The sequence below is a fragment of the Triticum aestivum genome, chromosome 2D, assembly GCF_018294505.1.
Source record: "Triticum aestivum cultivar Chinese Spring chromosome 2D, IWGSC CS RefSeq v2.1, whole genome shotgun sequence".
Lineage (NCBI taxonomy): Eukaryota > Viridiplantae > Streptophyta > Magnoliopsida > Poales > Poaceae > Triticum > Triticum aestivum.
In genome coordinates, this window is record NC_057799.1 from 175,289,900 (window position 1) to 175,306,503 (window position 16,604).

Consider the following 16,604-nt stretch of genomic DNA (forward strand, 5'->3'; position numbering starts at 1 on the left):
AGATTCACAATATGAAATTAATATTGTTAAATGCATCATGAAATTAATTTTCATTATGTAGTTTTAGTATTGTAGATGTTGATATTTGTTCTGACAAAGTTGATCAAACTTTATAAAATTTGATTTTAAGCAAATCTTATATATAGACTAAAAATAAACGTATACGTACCCCAGTAGGTAAATACTGTGGGTTAATAGAAGAGTTTAGTTTGGGGCCCCTTGCTCTGTGCCCGTGAGTAGAAGGGCACGGCCAATCCAGAGCCCTGCAAATGGCGACAATGATGAGATGAGGCCCCTTGTGTTCCCGCCTTTTGAAATTTTGGCACCTCTCACCAATAACGGAGGAGGGGGAGGGGGAGCCGTCCGGGTCAAAGGAGTGTGTGCCCCCCACCGCTCTCCCCGCTTGGACGCTTTTGTGCTAGAAAATTGTCCCGTCTTTCCTTCGACGAGATAGATTGATAGTACAAGCAGTGGATATACTACAGAATCGGGTGCCAAGATAGATAAAAACTTGCACGTCCCGGCAACGTAGCATCCAGCACGGCACCGCCTCCTCCCGTGCACCGGGCGGCTACAGCCACAGGTGAAGCAAGCGCATGGGCCGCTTCCGTCTCCCAATTCCCCGTCAGACAAAAAGAAGCAAGAGACCAGACGTTTTGGTCCACAGAATTTCGTAACGGCTACTGAACGTCCTGCCCTTTTTTTGACACTAACCACCAATTAATTACTACCAGTAGTAGCAGCCTATTACGTCGTGGTCTAAGTAGCCGTTAGACTAGCCACAATGGGTAGTAACATAGAGTAGTAATATCGACATGTTACTAGTCTATGTTACTACCTCTATAGTGGGGAGTAGCATATGTGTGGTAACATGGAGCATTTCATTTATTAGGCCATAAACACATCTTGCCTTGATATGTGTGATGTTACTACTACTATTAGTAACTAGCTATGTTACCACTTTTCACTCTTTCTTCATTTATTACTTGCCACATCATCTATTTTATCTAGATATGTGTGATGTTACTACCTATGTTACTTTCATTGTGAGTAGTCTCATATGTAGTATGTAGCTGTGCCAGTCTCGAGCTCCGGGCATGGCACTCTAATCCAATCCGATTAATCTAAGATAATCAGGCGCAACATGATTCATTAATAATCAAATACTGTAATAGGAGTACTAGGTGGCGACACGAAAGCGACGCCCGCCCTCACGTGCGTCGCCGTATTCACATCGGAACCGGGGTAGAGCAGCTGCTAACCGCGTCGTACGGCGCGACAAGGATGTGTGTGGACTGGCAGGCAGAGGAGAGGAGATTAACCAAGGACGCACGGGCGCGACAAAGAATGGGATTCTCTTGACCCTGCACTTCAGCTACCAGAAAGAAAACTGGTCACCAGATTCACGACGATTTGTTTTGGTTGGGTTGGGTTGGAATTAGATTCAAGAGGGGTTCAAACGTGCCGGGAAAACTGCTGAGCTGAATCCAATGCCTTGTTGGGTGGCAACATTCTCGAAAAAAAAAAAAACTAAATTCAGGCAATGGGTTGTTGGGTGGTACTGTATGTTCATATGGCAAGTCAAACCTAACGGCTTCAAATGTCATTCAATCTGACCCATGATTTTGACCGGTTTCCAACTTCCAGGTCGTAATCATGCTCGCCACACCACACTTCTTTAAGGGAAACTGAAAGCCCAGCCCCCCACCAAAACTTGCTGCTTCAGGTTCAGCATCAAACAGGCACACAGGCGAGAAAGAACATGCATGGGAATGAATGAATGGCTTTGTAGAATTCCCATCCGTCCATCTGCCAGGGATGGATCTAACAATCAAGTGTACCGAGACCAAGGCAAACACAGACACATGCATATCTCAACACCAGAGAAACTGTCATCTGTCAGGTAACCTCCCACAGCAGTACACGAGCCAGCAAAACTGGCTTACAAAACACACACACATCTAAACCTATCCAGTATGGAGAGACACAGTTTTAACTTAACTGACATGCCCCGGGAGAACCGGCTACAGAAAACAGAAACGCTACTCCGCGGTCGGATGCCACAGAAAACACAATTCTTGGCTCGGCAAAAGGATCCGACCGATCATCTCCACGGGGGATCTCGGCGTTCGTTGGTTATAACAGTTTTAACCTCGTCCTCTTCGGCAGTCGCTTCCAACATGCTCATCACTGGCAGGCTGATGATCATCATCCCAGGTGGTTCTCCTTCTCCATGGCAGCATTCTTTCTCGACCGAGCCGGAGCCGGAGCCGGTACCCTCGTCGTGGCTACGCTGCCGTTGTCCTTGTTGCTGCTCACGGACTCGCCTGCCTTGGCGGCATTGCGGTCTGTAAGAGGGTTGTTCTCTGCGGCAGACATTGCCCTCGGCAGCCTCAGGGGAATGTCGGCTCTGTTCTGTGGAGCGGCTTCAGCGTTATCCGGTGCAGAGGCTGGGGCTGGTGGAGGAGGCTCCGTAGGGACGAGCTGGATTGTTGCCGACTTGCGCCAGTTCTTCCTCTGCTTCGGTTTTGCCCCACCTTGTTTCGCCTGAAAGTTATGCACGCAAAATGAGGCAGTGACAGTACAAAAATGTCCATAACAGCAAAAACTAGATTGGTCGCGAGCGACAGTTCCGTATTCCCTGAAATAGTACTCCCTCCATTCCCTTTTATAGTGCGTGTTGTTTTGTGGCATTCCCTTTATTAGACATGAGGTGGCATATTTATTTGGACTAGAATTGCCCCTTGTCTGCTGGCCTGTCACGCATGTGGCGGTGCATGCAGCTTTGCTGCGCTGATCCAACCATATTGGACTAAAGGCGCTTATGCGCACTACAATTTGGAATAGGACCCAAAACCTTATACGCACTAGAATATGGAATAGAGGGAGTAGTAGTGTGCTTACATCGGTATTTCCAATGTCCGCCAATGGCTTTCTTGATTTTGGCTGCTGAGTTTCCTTCTCAGCCATAGCATTCTCGAGAAGCATGATTCCTTGCTTCACTTCGTCCTTCATTTTGGCACCGTTCTCTGAAGAAGAAACATTACCAAACTCGCTACCTTCCTTCTCGGATGGTGGTTCATCGTCTATTTCTTCCTTGACGACGCGCACCCTATTGGAACACTTGGAAGCATTACACCCGCAACCAGTACCACATTGTGAGCCTAGAGCTCTGCACTCACAATATCTGGTGAGCTTGCACAACGATTTTGATGAGCACGAGCAGCACTGTGAAGAAGCATGCTCTTTCTGGATAGTGGGAATTTCCTCACTAGGCATCTCTGACTTCACATCTGTAAGTGAATTGTTTCTACTCGGGTTGGATGTTCGCCGCCGTGTATTATTGATTTTCCTGGATGACTCTACCCAATCTGTATCAGATCCATCATCACTCATATCTTCTAATTCTCCCGACTCCTCGGCATCTGATATGTCCATGTCATCTGACCAGTAGAAACTGTTCTTACCATGCTTGAATTGGGAACCTCGAGCACTCTACATACAGGATGGGCAACATGAGAAAAAACTGCCTATGAATGTCACCAGATGTAATCTAGACGAAACTGAAAACAGGAAGGTAGCTAGATACCTTCCGCAAAGCATAAATTTGACCATCTTCTGGATCAATAGTAGTATCACGCCTTGAGGCCCTACCAGATTTCTTCGCATTGTTCATTGCAGCGAAAAGCTGTCAATTAGAAGAAAGTATCAGTGTGCGAGTGATAACTGCAACCGTATCTGCTTAATGAAATGCATCATCAATATTTCAGTGATAATAAAAGTGCACAATTATATTGTATTTACCTGCATATTTTGGTTATGTAGGTCATTAACTTGTGCTTCTAACTGTCTAGTTCTGCCATTAAGCGCAACCACCTTTTCTTTCAGTTCGCCAATGATGAGATCCTTCTCTATACACATCACCTCCTTATCATGTAGTTGGCACCTTGAAGCGACATACAGAAAATTAGAACATATTTAGGAAAAACCAGGGATTGTCCATTTAATTTGTTTTAGGAAACTTCAATCATGAAAAACAGGTAGTACTGATTACACAACATAAGAGATATAAACATCATTGGAAACTAAAGACAAGTACAACATACCTTGAAGATGATGCTAACTGAAAAAGGTAATTCATTGTGTTCTTTGCATCAGGCAGGGACCTTACATGGTTCCATCTGCCTCTACCACTGAACACACGCTCCCGCTCCTCCGCTTCAGATAGTTGAGAAGCCATGGATACCATAGCACTAGATGATGATGACAGCATGTTTTCCAGTGCTGATATTCTGGAACTCCTAGCGCTAGGAGACATAGCCTCAGGACACTCCTTCAGCTTTGCTATTTCCTTAGATATTGTTGCTCTCCTGTTTTAAAGAAAAGTTTATGTAAAATACATCAAATTTTAATGCACAAGACAACACTCAACCAGTGCATGTAGAATTTCACAGTTACAAGTTACAACAGTTTTCGATTTTAAATAAATAAAGAAACAGATCAGAGCTAACTTTACTGAACTGTGAAAGCCCATGATTTCCCTTCAGATAAATTATGTGCTGGAAAAAATCTCAACACTTATGTGCCTTTGAAACAAGAAGGATATAAGCCTATATATTTGCAAGCCTTGCAGATTTTAGCTGACCCTACTCTACACGCTCGGCATCAATCTCTCCAGTGGTATGGTCAATTTGGTATGGAAAGGAATTATTTTCACATGGGCTGTTTCATTTCCGATGACCAAAACCGTGTTCACCTTTTTGTCCATCATCAAAATTGTTCGATACAATGCACATATACATGATAACACTACCAGGCAAGAAAGTACTAGCAACAAAAGCTTATAATAGCAACAGAAGGAACCTGAGACTTACTCTTGTATTTGTCGGTCATAGTGTGAACGTAATTCATACGCCCTTACAGTTACTTCAAGTTCATCGTCAATCGTTCGCATCAAGGCCTAGTGACATGTTAAAAGAATATTTCAGACATAGTACAACGTTAAAGTACAAAAGCCTATTGTATTCACCGAAATATTGTCAGGTTTTTGTAAGAGCACCTGAATCCCTGATGCTCCTGTTCCTTCATGTTTACAAATCAAAACCAAAAGGCAGCAATTCATCAGTTGGGACATATGAGCACATAAATATCTTAGTAGCAGCAGAAAAGAAGTCACTCTCTGTAGCTTCTTACCATGTGCATCACGGGTGGACTTCTTTGCTTCGAGCAAATCTTTCAGTCTTTTCGTGGCCATCGTAGCTTCTTCAGTTTTCCGCTGTAAAACCTACATGGAGGAGGCTGGCATAACTACCAAGTTATTTGGAAGCAACAACAAGGATTTTTTGTTAGAAAACTAACCATTTTCTGCTTCTGATTTAAAGCCAGGAGTTTATGCATCTCATATTCATTCCGTCTCCCTTCCTTCTTCAGCTGGTAATATAAACACACCATTCTCACCACAAGTCCTTTAAAAGATTGCAAGCTTACAGAAGAAATGAACTACAAACAGTCAAAACAGTAACCTGAAGCACTTCCTTTTCACGAGCCGCTTTCCAAGATCTAAATTGCTCGGATTCTTGTTTGATCTTTTGTTGAAGTTGAACCTAAGATAACATTTAAAAGAACATATGTCAGATGATAAAACGGCATTAAATTTGGGAACATTTGGAAGGAAAGGAAAACCTTCTGAGATTTGATGCGTTGAATTTCTCCTTGTAAACGCATAGCTGCATCATCACTTTTTTGTTTCTGTCGTAGCAACTGTTGGTGAGCATCCTGCTTTTTCTTGAGCTGAGAGACCTGCCATAATGGTGGCCAGTTAGTATCTGAGAAAGAGAAAAGATCAATTCATGTATGCACAAACCTGATTTTCAAGCATGCTCAGCTTCTGAAGATAGTTATCTTTCATTTTGTGTGAGCACTCATCAGTTGAGGAAGATAGTTTTGCTAGTGCATGACGGAGATCCTCAATTTCTTTCTGTAAACACAATTAAGTTTACTACTGTTTCAGGGGGGGAAAAGGAATCAGCAAATTTAAGCCAGGTGAAACCTGAAAAGCCCTCTTTTCTTGTTCCATCTCATGTAACTTCGTCTCATAATGTTGCTTGAGAACAGAGGTATCACTCTTCGCAAATTGTTTCATCTCCGCCTTCAGAAATTTAAATTTAAAAAGAGGTATAATTACAATCTTCCAGGTGGAACAAAAAAAGAATACCAGAACAGTAAAAACTATAAGAATCATAGGTTAAATGTGGTTATCTTTGAACACGAGTTTACAACGGATGGGGGAATGAAGAATATTCAAATATTCAGTACATGTAAACAAAATGCCAAGGTCAAGCCAGACAAGTTGTAAATTCATATACAAACAACTACAATCATAAAGAAAGAAAAATAGTACCTCCTTTTGCTGAAGTCTTTTATCTAGATCTTGCAGCTCCATATCCAGTTTCTCCTGTATGGATGAATGTTCTCTTTCCTTTTCTTCTTCATCAACTTCACCTGAAAAAGAAGGGTGCCTGTTAGAGGAAGTGTCACGAACGCATGGTATCAACGTGTTTCAGTAACTTACTTGACACTTCGAGCGTTCCTACTTCACAACCTGAACCTAGATCGTCTAGAAGCATGCCCTTATCCAGTGCAAGTCGATCATGCAAACCATTTCTACAGGCAGTGGTGAACTTCTGCCGTGTTACTTCAGCCTCCAACTGCTGAATCTTCGATATATAGGTCTTCATAAGGTCCACATCCTACTCAGAAAATAATAATATAACAGTTCAAGTAGGGTGGTATGACAATGTCCACACAAAGCGGTATTTGATTAGAGACACTTCATTGTACACACCTGCTCACTACCGGCATTTTCAATATCATCCCACGATTTTCCATTGCGTGCTGATTCGAGCTTTAACATGAGCTGATCCTTTTCCAGCTGTCAACAAATAAAATATTTGTTATGTATTGTGCTACATTGGCAGGGCTACTCATAGGCTACATTACATTATCTAGATGGTACAGAGAAATGGTATGCGGTATATAAGTAATTGCATATCATGAAGACATACAAATATCACATAAGAGATACACCCACATGCTGCATTACGTAAGGAGGGTGAACTCATAAAGCACTGATAAATAACACTATGTACAGAAGTATATTATGGCTTCACTGAATCAAGAAAAGTACATGCACGATTCAAGCACAAGAACAAAAGAAATCATCAATACCTGGGTAGCAATTGCACGCTGTGCTAACTGTTCACAAGACATTTCCCTTTCCTTGAGCTCACAGTACAGTTCTGAATTTTTTAACTCAAGTAGAGAGACTTTTTGTTGCAGCAGCTGAAAGATGCAGAAAAGAACATTAGTGATAAAATGAACTAATCTGATTGGTCAATGCACCAAACCAACCTGAAGTTCTTCTAGTGCTGCACTCCCACTGCGGGAAAACAGAAGTTCACTCTGGAGCTGCTCTAATTGACTCCTCAATTTTTGCATCTCTGCTGTAACTGGGTCTCTGTTGATCTATTCATAGGACACAGAAGGATAAGCAAGTGATGGCAACCCAAATAAAAGATGTAAAGGTTTCTTTAAGGATAGAGCAAGCATACCACTGCTTTGTTTTGAATATTCCGTGCACGATTGGCATACTTGAGTGTATTTATGGTTTCCTCTGCATTAGAATCAGCAGGACTAATGCAAGCTGCAAAAAAATAAATGGCAAAGAAATTTGATTTTAGTATTGTTCCCAGTAGGGCAATACGAGGATATAAGTGTGCAAAACTCTAAACCTACCAATCATAACGGTTTTACTGTTTCCTCCTAGAGAGTCCTGCAAGAGAACAAATAACCATTAGCCACATATTACATTTCAGTTTTCTGGCTTAAAATAAGAGGTCATATAGAAATACAAGTAATGGTATACATACCTGCAGCAGGCGAGTTAACTTGCTGTCCCGGTATGGGACAAATGCTCCTTCTTTCCGCTTCTTTTCATCACCTAATGCACTAATAACATTGCCAAGAGCAAGAAGGCCTCTGTTTATGTGTATCCCTATAGCCAGAAGATACAAAGAACATATTCAATATCAGTTTAGCAGTTATATACTGAATTAAACCAACATCTACAAATGCAAGAAGATCCGTCCTTGCCTTCTTTAAGCCGTAATCCATCAGCTCCTGTTCGTTTAGCCCTCTCAGAACCAGCCAAGTCAACTAGATGAAATTTTGATGATAAAATATCATATTCATTACTAGTTGACTTCTCAGATGCAGAACTTGAGGTCCTCTTTTGTTCGATAGATATCGTAAAAATAGCATGAGAGCGACTGCAAAGAAAAAATGTCCATTGAAATACAAGTTATAAATACAGTATAATCAAAATTACTGGCCAACATTGTGTTTTTCTAGGGCATGTCACTGTCCAAAGCAATTGCTTAAAATATTTGAATGTCTACACTTAAACTTTCAAAAATCATGCAAGTAGCTCATCTGCTCATGGTCCCAATTTAAAACCAATCCAACAAATAGCACATATGGCAACACAAAAGTCAACAGTAAAATAAACAGAATGATCTAACCATTTTAGTAGTATTAGAACACCAGAACAGATGAAAAAAGGAGTCTAAACAGAAAAGTTGGTGTTCATGTAAACAAAATTGCTCATCGCATCATCGAAGTATATGCGACTTACCTTGACTGGCTATTCATGTTTGTACTTCCAGTTGCGCGTGACAAAGATCCTCGTGCCAAGTGCAAGGCCATTTCTTCTTTTGACTTGACTTCAGCCTCCGTCACGCCAGCAAGTGTGATGCTTCCATTTGCAGTTTCTCGAATCTGAATAGGCACTCTAGCAGGCGCTGCTGCTTTTGCAACAGACCCAGGATCATCAAGCAAATCGAATACTTCCTCCTTGAATATCTGATGTGAACAGCAACACACACCAAATGGTAATAAGCAAAATATATATTGCAATTATATTGAAGTAAAGATAAGTGCTACTCTCTCCGTCCATAATTCTTGTCGTGGTTTTAGTTCAAGAAATATGCAACAGAGTGAGTACCAGCTAGCATACCTCAATGAAGGATACCCTAATTAAGAACTCTGTATCACCCTTCATTGCATCAGCTTTCTTGAATATCGTCTCCATGACTTGTGGAATTATTCCTCCACAGTTAGATTCACCAGAATAATTGGTGCCCATCGTATATGTCTTCCCGGATCCAGTCTAAAGGTTGTATGAGAAAAAGGCAAGTTAGAAGATAAACATCCAAGAACAAAAATAATACTCTCAAGACATAACTGTTGGTTGTTACCTGGCTACTGTCTATGTTCTATACTGAGATCTGGATATTAGGCTTAGGGATCCCATAACTAAACGAGGCATAAATGTTGTTTGGATTGTTGGAAGCAAAGTGGTAATTTTCTCATTTTATTTAAGCATGACACTCGTTCATAAATCATGTGGAAAAGTTAAGGCTACAAAATCATATGATAGGCATTCCTAAAAAGAAGTTGACATGATGAATCCGTAGTTGCTACACTATGGCTCTCAATGTAGTAATGTACTATAGTCTAAAAATTACACATTGTGCAAAGTGATGGATAAACCCCTAGCGCAAATATCGAATAGATGTCTCCCTTTAATCACGCACGGATATCCTTATAGTGATGCTAGAGTAAATATTGAAGATGACACGGTTACACTCACAAAACAGCAACAAGTAAAGCATCTTCCTAATAAAACTGTCAATAAAGGTTAATTAGCTGCTAGGTGAACAACAGTAACAGCTAGGAGCAATGCTATAAAGCAACCAATTGTAATTGCACGTGTGGAAAATACTTCCAACATACAAAATAAGTACCTGGCCATAAGCTAGCACAGTGGTGTTGTATCCACAGAACAATGAGTTGACTAGTGGATACACACATTGCTCAAATATCAATGAAGAAGAAGATCCCGTGCTGCCGTAGACATGATCATAAGTGAAGACGTGTGGGCCAATTTGAACCTACAATAGCACAAAAGAGCACCATAAACATCTATTTATAGACTTATAAGCCATTCAGAAAAAGAAATCTCCTGATAAAGTGGTTATCATATAAATTATACTGGTTCAGCATTCATTCCGACGGGCACAATAGATTCCAATGTTCTGGAAGAAAAATTCAACGGTGAAAATATAACACGTTTTAACAGTGTGCTCAAAATCAGCAAAGACAATGGTCCTAACTCCTAAGCCATAGAACCAGGGCCCCACGGCTCATCTCCCATGTGCACCCAAGCCCTTGGTGGATCTGGCCGCCCAGATTATGCTCCAAGAAGCAAAAATTCACAGATGCCATGTTTATTTTCTCGAGAATACAGAGACATGATTCCACGGACCACCCGGATGGCAACAAAGCAGATAAATAGATTGGTAAATGAATGAATCAACTGCCAGAACACATCGTGTCGATCCGAATCTATCATGTGCCCGCCCATCCGTCAGTTCAATCTGTAATCCTGGGAGCGCATGTTGCCAAGAACACCAAAGGCAACCAAGAAAACCATACCTGCGGCTCGCCCGGCGTGACGGTGACGCAGTCCGTGCATCCGAGGACGAGCTCCGGCGTGATGAGCGGCCGGACGTTGACTGCCACCTTGACGCTGTCGCTCTGCGGCTGCGACGCCATATCCGAGCTCCCCATCGGAAGAACCCTAAACACGAAATTCCCAGAACGGATCAAGAAAAGGTCCAAGGCCCAAAGTATGCCCCAAGAATACAAGAAATCTAGACATCCCAAGCCGGAAATCTGAGAAATCCGGGCATCCATTCGGGCGAACCTCGGAATCTCAGCCGAGGGTTTTGAATCCGTCTCACCTCACCGCGCCCTCGCGTGGCGGCGCCTCCCGTCGACGGGGGCTGAGAGGATGGGTCGCGGGCGTGCGGGAGAAAGAGGCTGTAGAGGAAGACGCGCCTGGCGGCGGCGGCGGCGGATGAGGAGGACGTGGAGGGGGGAGGGAGGGAGGAAGGAAGAGCTCGGCGCGGAACGGAAGAGGGGGAGGCGTGCGAGAGAAAATGGGAAGAAATGAGAACCGTGGGGCGTCCTCCAGCGGGTGGTGGACCCAACGCAACGGCTTCGGATCCGATTTCGAAATTCAAACGGGGGTGGAAACGCGGCCCCCTTCCCTGTCAGACGCTAAGCACGTGCCACGCCCAGGCATTTTTGTTGCTGTATTTGAATGGCATTGGCGGCCAGTACCACGGATGGTTGCTGTGTTTTTTAATGCTTATACGCTCCTCCAGCACCTTGTTTCGCCCTAACTACCGCCACGCCTTCCTCCCTTCTCTCCCTCGTCTCGTCTCATCGCCGTCAGAGGCATCCCGGCGAAGCCCGAGCGGGTTCTAGCGATGGCGATGGTGTTGTCGGGCGAAGAACTGGTTTTTGGGGGGTCTAGCGTCATGCCAGGCTCAGGAGCAAGGAGAGGTCAACTCACACACCACCCATCTAATCACAAACATCGAGAATCTTATAGGGGTACTCGTTGGCGCTACGGAGGAGATGGAAGACCCGAAGGAGGAGACCGGCGAGTCCGCGGACAGTCGGCCGCCAGCCACGGTGCCATTACGCACGTGGCAGGCGACCTCCATCCAGGAGTGGTAGATGGTAGACACTCCAAAGTCATGGCGATCCCGACTACAAGCCGCATGTCGATGCAAATGCTAACGACCTGGCAACGAGCTCCTAAATAGGGATATCCAAGCCCTGGACATCTTTCTGGGTAGCCCGGGGTGCGGCCACGCCCGCATGTGCGTCCTCAATTATGTGGGTTATGTTTCGAACGAGAAGTGTCGCCTGGAGCGCAGGGCGGGTGAGTTGATGAGTCCATGCTGCTGAGTAGAAATTGAGGCAATCCGGGCCTCAATCAAGACCGCCCTAGCAGCAAAGAAAGCCATCCCAACATCAACTAAGGCGGCACTTGCCATGAAGGATGACATGCGGAGCACTACGGCGCACATCTCGTCATCGTACCGCACCTCGGCAAAGAATATGTTGGCAACTGCCCAAATGTTGGCCGGGATCGAATCTCCAATCGACCATCCGATCAAGAAGCGCTGAGGAGACCATGCAACTCTTTGAGGGTGGTTGATCGTTAGCAGGACCATCACACAAAGTCAAAAAGCCACCTCGAAACGTCCCGTGATGTGGGCAGCTTGATTACACGATGTGCTGGCAAATCAGGGTCTCACAATCAAGATCGATATAAGCAGTTTGCCACTGATGTGGTTCCCCGTACCATCTACCAGGCCTAGTCCACAAATGGACTAGTGGTTCAGATCAGCCACATGTGATGTGCTTTATGTTAGCAGGGGTTGATTCAAGTACACGTCAATTTTAAAAAAACAAGTTGGTTCCTTTCTAGGCAAACAACCCAAATTTATTTAATGGATAATATCTTCTGGGATACAAAGGTAATCCAGAGGATCATTAAGCCAAACATAGCGGCCCGTATCTACCGAAGTAGCCACCATAGCTAACCTATGAGCTTCTTCATTGCTTTCGCCCCGTTCGTGGCATATTTCACATGCCTGAAATTGAGTTTTTGAGTCTCAAACTCTTTTGCAATCGTGCACTAGCCTCTCCGGTGCTCGCTTTGATTCAGCTTGTTTATGACTCTTAGACAGTTTGATGCAATGTGGATCTTACTTGGCAACAAATCTTCTCCCAGAGACAAAGCTTCTCTACAAGCGCGAGCTTCAAGAATTTTGGCTCGATGAGGTTTGCGAACACTACATCCGAAACTCCGGGGTAGTGCCCCTTCTCATCTCTGCATTAACTAGACTCAATGCATGTTAAACTAAGAATGGCATTAGCGCTCTCTATGTTGGTGCTTGAATGAGAAGATGATGACTCAACAGTAAAAGTAAATAACATAGGAAAGTAAATAGAAGGACCATTCGCAGAGTGAAATATAGATTTGCAGAGGTGCCAGAGCTCAAAACTCATAGCTTAAATCAGAGATTTGCATGGAAGATATTGAAATCCTTTGAGTGTGTGCTTTTCCTATGGAAGTCACAACAAAGGATTTCAATATCTTCCATGCTAAACACATTATTGGCGGTTCTCATGCAGAAAGGAAAATTTTACTCCCCCACAACCATACAATCACAAGCCATGGCTAGCCGAATCCATGGGTGCCCTCTAAACAATCAACTTTCGAGGGGAGCTTTGTTTTTGTTTTTATCAAGTTATGCGGGACTGGGCATCCCTTTTACCAGCCTCTCTCGTGCAGGACAAGTGAATAAACTCTCCGCGTGAGAATAACCTGCTTAGCATGAAAGATACTGACCGCCCCGTTGCTCCATGAGCGGTACAGGCACACAAAACAGATATTTATTTGAATGATTAGAGATGGCACATGCAAATTTACTTGGAACGACAAGGTAGTACCATATATAGGTAGATATGATGGACTCTTTTGAAAAAAATTGGGTTTCATCAATTTGGATGCACAAGCAGTATTGCCACTTAGTACAGGCGAAGGCTAACAATTAGACTGAGAAGCGACCAACTAGAGAGCGACAACGGTCATAATCATGCATTGTGAATAATTAACATTGAACACGAGCATGAGTAGGATATAAACACTCTGAACATAAATATAGTAAACGTTGAATTGGTTTTGAATCAACTACATGTGTGAACATGTGCCAAGTCAAGCCACTTGAATTATTCAGAGGAGGATACCATCCTAACATACTATATCACAATCATTTTAATGCATGTTGACACACAAGATAAATTATTATCCACTAGTAACTACTAAAGTATGGCCTGAGCAACTATAATCTCTAATTGTCATCATAGATGTTTACCCATAATATGCTAAATCATGACTACTGGTGAGGAAAAACCCAGAGCCAAAGTGATTGAGCATCACTGAAGAGATTGATCTATGTGATCCGATGCATGTTACCTTTGAGCACTCAAGAGTCATTGTGTAACACCCCGCATGTAACTTGCCATATTTGTAACTCCGACTCTTGCCATTTCCGGCTATGTGTTTTGTTTTTTCCTCCGTTGTCGGGTTTTTGTCTTTCGTTTTGTATTTTGTCATGTCATGCATTTTCATATCATGTCATCATGTGCATTGCATTCGCATACGTGTTCGTCTCATGCATCCGAGCATTTTTCCCGTTGTCCGTTTTCCAATCCGGCGCTCCTATCTCCTCCGGTGCACCCCTCTAGTTTTCTTTCGTGTGCGTGTGTCAAACTTTCTCGGAATGGACCGAGGCTTGTCAAGCGGCTTTATTATACCACCCGGAGACTACCGGTCAAGTTTCGTTCCATTCGGAGGTCGTTTGGTACTCCAACGGTTAACCGGGCCTCCGCAATGTCCATTTGAGTGTCCAGCAAAACCCCCCTCCAAAACCAGCCCAAAACCCACCAAACTCTCTTCCATGCTCTAGGTCGTTCGATCACGATCGTGTGGGCGAAAACCGCACCTCATTTGGAGCCTCCTAGCTCCCTCTACCTATTTATATGTGGGCATCCCGAAAACGAAATCGCAGTCTCCCGTAACCCTAAATCGCCTCTCCGCGGGCGGACGTGTCCAGCCGCCGCCGGACAAAACGCGCCGCCGCTCCCGGCCAGTGGCATCGCGCCACGTCACCCCCGCCGCCGTCTCCACCGCGCCAGGCCCGCCGGGCCCGGATCGGGCCCGCGGGGCCCATCTCCGCCGCCGCGCGCCCGCGAGCGCGCCCTCGCCTCACCGCCGCCGCCCGTAGCTCGCCGTGGCTCGCCGCCTCGCGCCGGCGCGCCCCCGCCCGCCGCCGGTCTTCCTCACCGCCGCCGCCGCCCTCGGGTGCTCCGCCACCGGCCGGCGCCGCCGCTCCCCTGCGCCCCCTCGTCCTCTCCCGTCGCCGGCCTCCTCCCTTCTCCTCCCGCCGGCAAGCCGCGCCGCCGCCTCGGCCGCGCCCGAGCCCGAGACGACGCCGGCCCCGATCCCATCTGGGTCAACGGAGGTTGACTCCCGAAACCCTAGTTTTTTTCGCTAAGTCCTCATTTATTCTCAGCAACTTGCTATGTTTCCGATGCCGTAACTTTGTGCATATAGCCCCGATTCGCGCGTATAATATGTCAAATTGTTCGTCTCGTGATGCTCTTCATTTTATTCAATTGCACCATGTTCATTAGAGGTCATCTTGATGCCCAAATCTTCGTTGGAAGAGGGCTAGTTGCTGTTAATCTCTGGTTCTTATCAGAACTTGGAGATTTGTCATTTTTGTATCATTTAATCTGTGCATCTTTTGAGCATGAGCTCTACATGTGTTTTGAAGTATGCCATGCCATCTTTCCAGGGTATAGTCCATGTATTTTTGTGGTCTTTGTGATGACTAGCACAAGCATGCAAAGTAGGCCCCGTAATATTTCTGATTTCAGGGACTTAGTGAATTCTCTAAGTCTTTGTCTGCTGTAATTTTGTTGCCATGTTAACTTGATGCTAGAGAGAGATCCATGCATATTTTGGAGATGTTCAGTAAGGATGTTTTGTAGCTATAGTTGTAATTGATCCATTCCTGCAATTGTTTGCAATTTTAGAGTACCATAGCATGACTCAATCTTGCTCTACTTTTGCTATAAAATATTTCTGGCAGATTCTTAACATGACATGCATTTTTGCCAAGCTTATTGTAGTTGATCCATATATGCTATGCAATTGTTCTTGCCATGGATAGCTTCATAAACATGCCATCTTGCTGTAGGTATGCTTGGTTGTTCATGCATTGCTCTGTAGGGAGTGCATCAAGCTCACAAAGAGGCCTACATATTAATATTTCTGCCATGCTCTGTTTTCTGCTAAGTCTGAAACCTGATAACGAAACTTGCTATGTTTACATGCTTGCCATCATATCTCTGGTCCTTTTTGGCTTATGGTCAGTAAGGGACTTTTGTCATGTGCATTTAGTAGAACACTACCATGCCTTGTTTTGCTATGTTAAGTTTCCTGTAGCATATTGATTTCGTGCTCTGAACATTGCTACCTGATGCTGATTTCTGCCATGTCCAGTTTTTCACTAAGTCTGTGAACCTGTAATCTTTTGCACTTTTGCCATGCTTGTTTGAGCTTGATATGTTGTGAACTAGCCGTAGCTCAGTGTTCATCTTTTGTCAAGCATCTCCTGTAGATTGTTGCCATGTGCTTTGTTGCTATGTTGGGGTGCTGTAGCATTGTTACTTGTTGTATTTTAAGTGCTATCTTGCTGTTTATCGCAGATTAGTGTCATTCTTGTTTTGCTTGCCATTTGCAAACCGTGCATCCGATTCCGGTGATCTTTATATCGATTTCGACCGAAATCATCTCATCTTTCCAGTGGCATGCGTGGTTTGCCAAGTTACTGCCATGTTCATCATTTCCTTCCGGAGCACGCATATGCATCGCATATCATATCTTGCATATCATACATGTTTTGCATCATGTTGCTTGCGCATTTCTCGTTGTTGATTGTGGTTCCGTTTGTTTGTGTTCTTGTTTTGGGTAGAGCCGGGAGACGAGTTCGTGAACGAGGAACCTGTCGAGTACGCTTACGAGGATCAAGCTTTCGACAACTCTGAGAATC

At 44.2% G+C, this 16,604-nt stretch overlaps 1 protein-coding gene across 4 annotated transcripts; it reads right to left on the reverse strand.

Annotated features, from left to right (window-relative positions):
• Positions 1–1,872: 1,872 nt before the first annotated feature.
• On the reverse strand, positions 1,873–11,100 carry LOC123052417 (kinesin-like protein KIN-4C). Of its 4 annotated transcripts, none has more exons than XM_044475587.1 (27): positions 10,863–11,100; positions 10,555–10,699; positions 9,864–10,010; positions 9,074–9,226; positions 8,693–8,919; positions 8,152–8,327; positions 7,929–8,053; positions 7,795–7,831; positions 7,611–7,702; positions 7,411–7,524; positions 7,228–7,341; positions 6,845–6,931; positions 6,572–6,749; positions 6,401–6,501; positions 6,050–6,148; positions 5,864–5,977; positions 5,683–5,799; positions 5,523–5,603; positions 5,359–5,430; positions 5,194–5,284; positions 5,060–5,082; positions 4,875–4,960; positions 4,107–4,370; positions 3,805–3,946; positions 3,590–3,688; positions 2,905–3,495; positions 1,873–2,547 (listed from the first exon to the last, which is right to left on the reverse strand). In XM_044475587.1, exons 2-27 carry the CDS (start codon positions 10,687–10,689, stop codon positions 2,209–2,211), a joined length of 3,804 nt encoding a protein of 1,267 aa, XP_044331522.1. In that variant the 5' UTR covers positions 10,690–10,699; positions 10,863–11,100; the 3' UTR covers positions 1,873–2,208. The 4 variants fall into 4 exon arrangements, with proteins under 4 accessions (XP_044331522.1, XP_044331524.1, XP_044331521.1 ...); XM_044475589.1 differs by having other exon boundaries at positions 10,826–11,074; XM_044475586.1 differs by lacking the exon at positions 10,863–11,100 and having other exon boundaries at positions 5,060–5,076; positions 10,555–10,815.
• Positions 11,101–16,604: the final 5,504 nt, after the last annotated feature.

Coding starts and splice junctions, on each gene's coding strand:
- LOC123052417 (XM_044475585.1), bottom strand. CDS start 10,815: ATGGATGCCCGGATTTCTCAGATTTCCGGCTTGGGATGTCTAGATTTC. Junction 6,502..6,571: donor AGGAACGCTCGAAGTGTCAA/GTAAGTTACTGA, acceptor CTTCTTTTTCAG/GTGAAGTTGATGAAGAAGAA. Junction 5,978..6,049: donor AAGAAAAGAGGGCTTTTCAG/GTTTCACCTGGC, acceptor TTGTGTTTACAG/AAAGAAATTGAGGATCTCCG.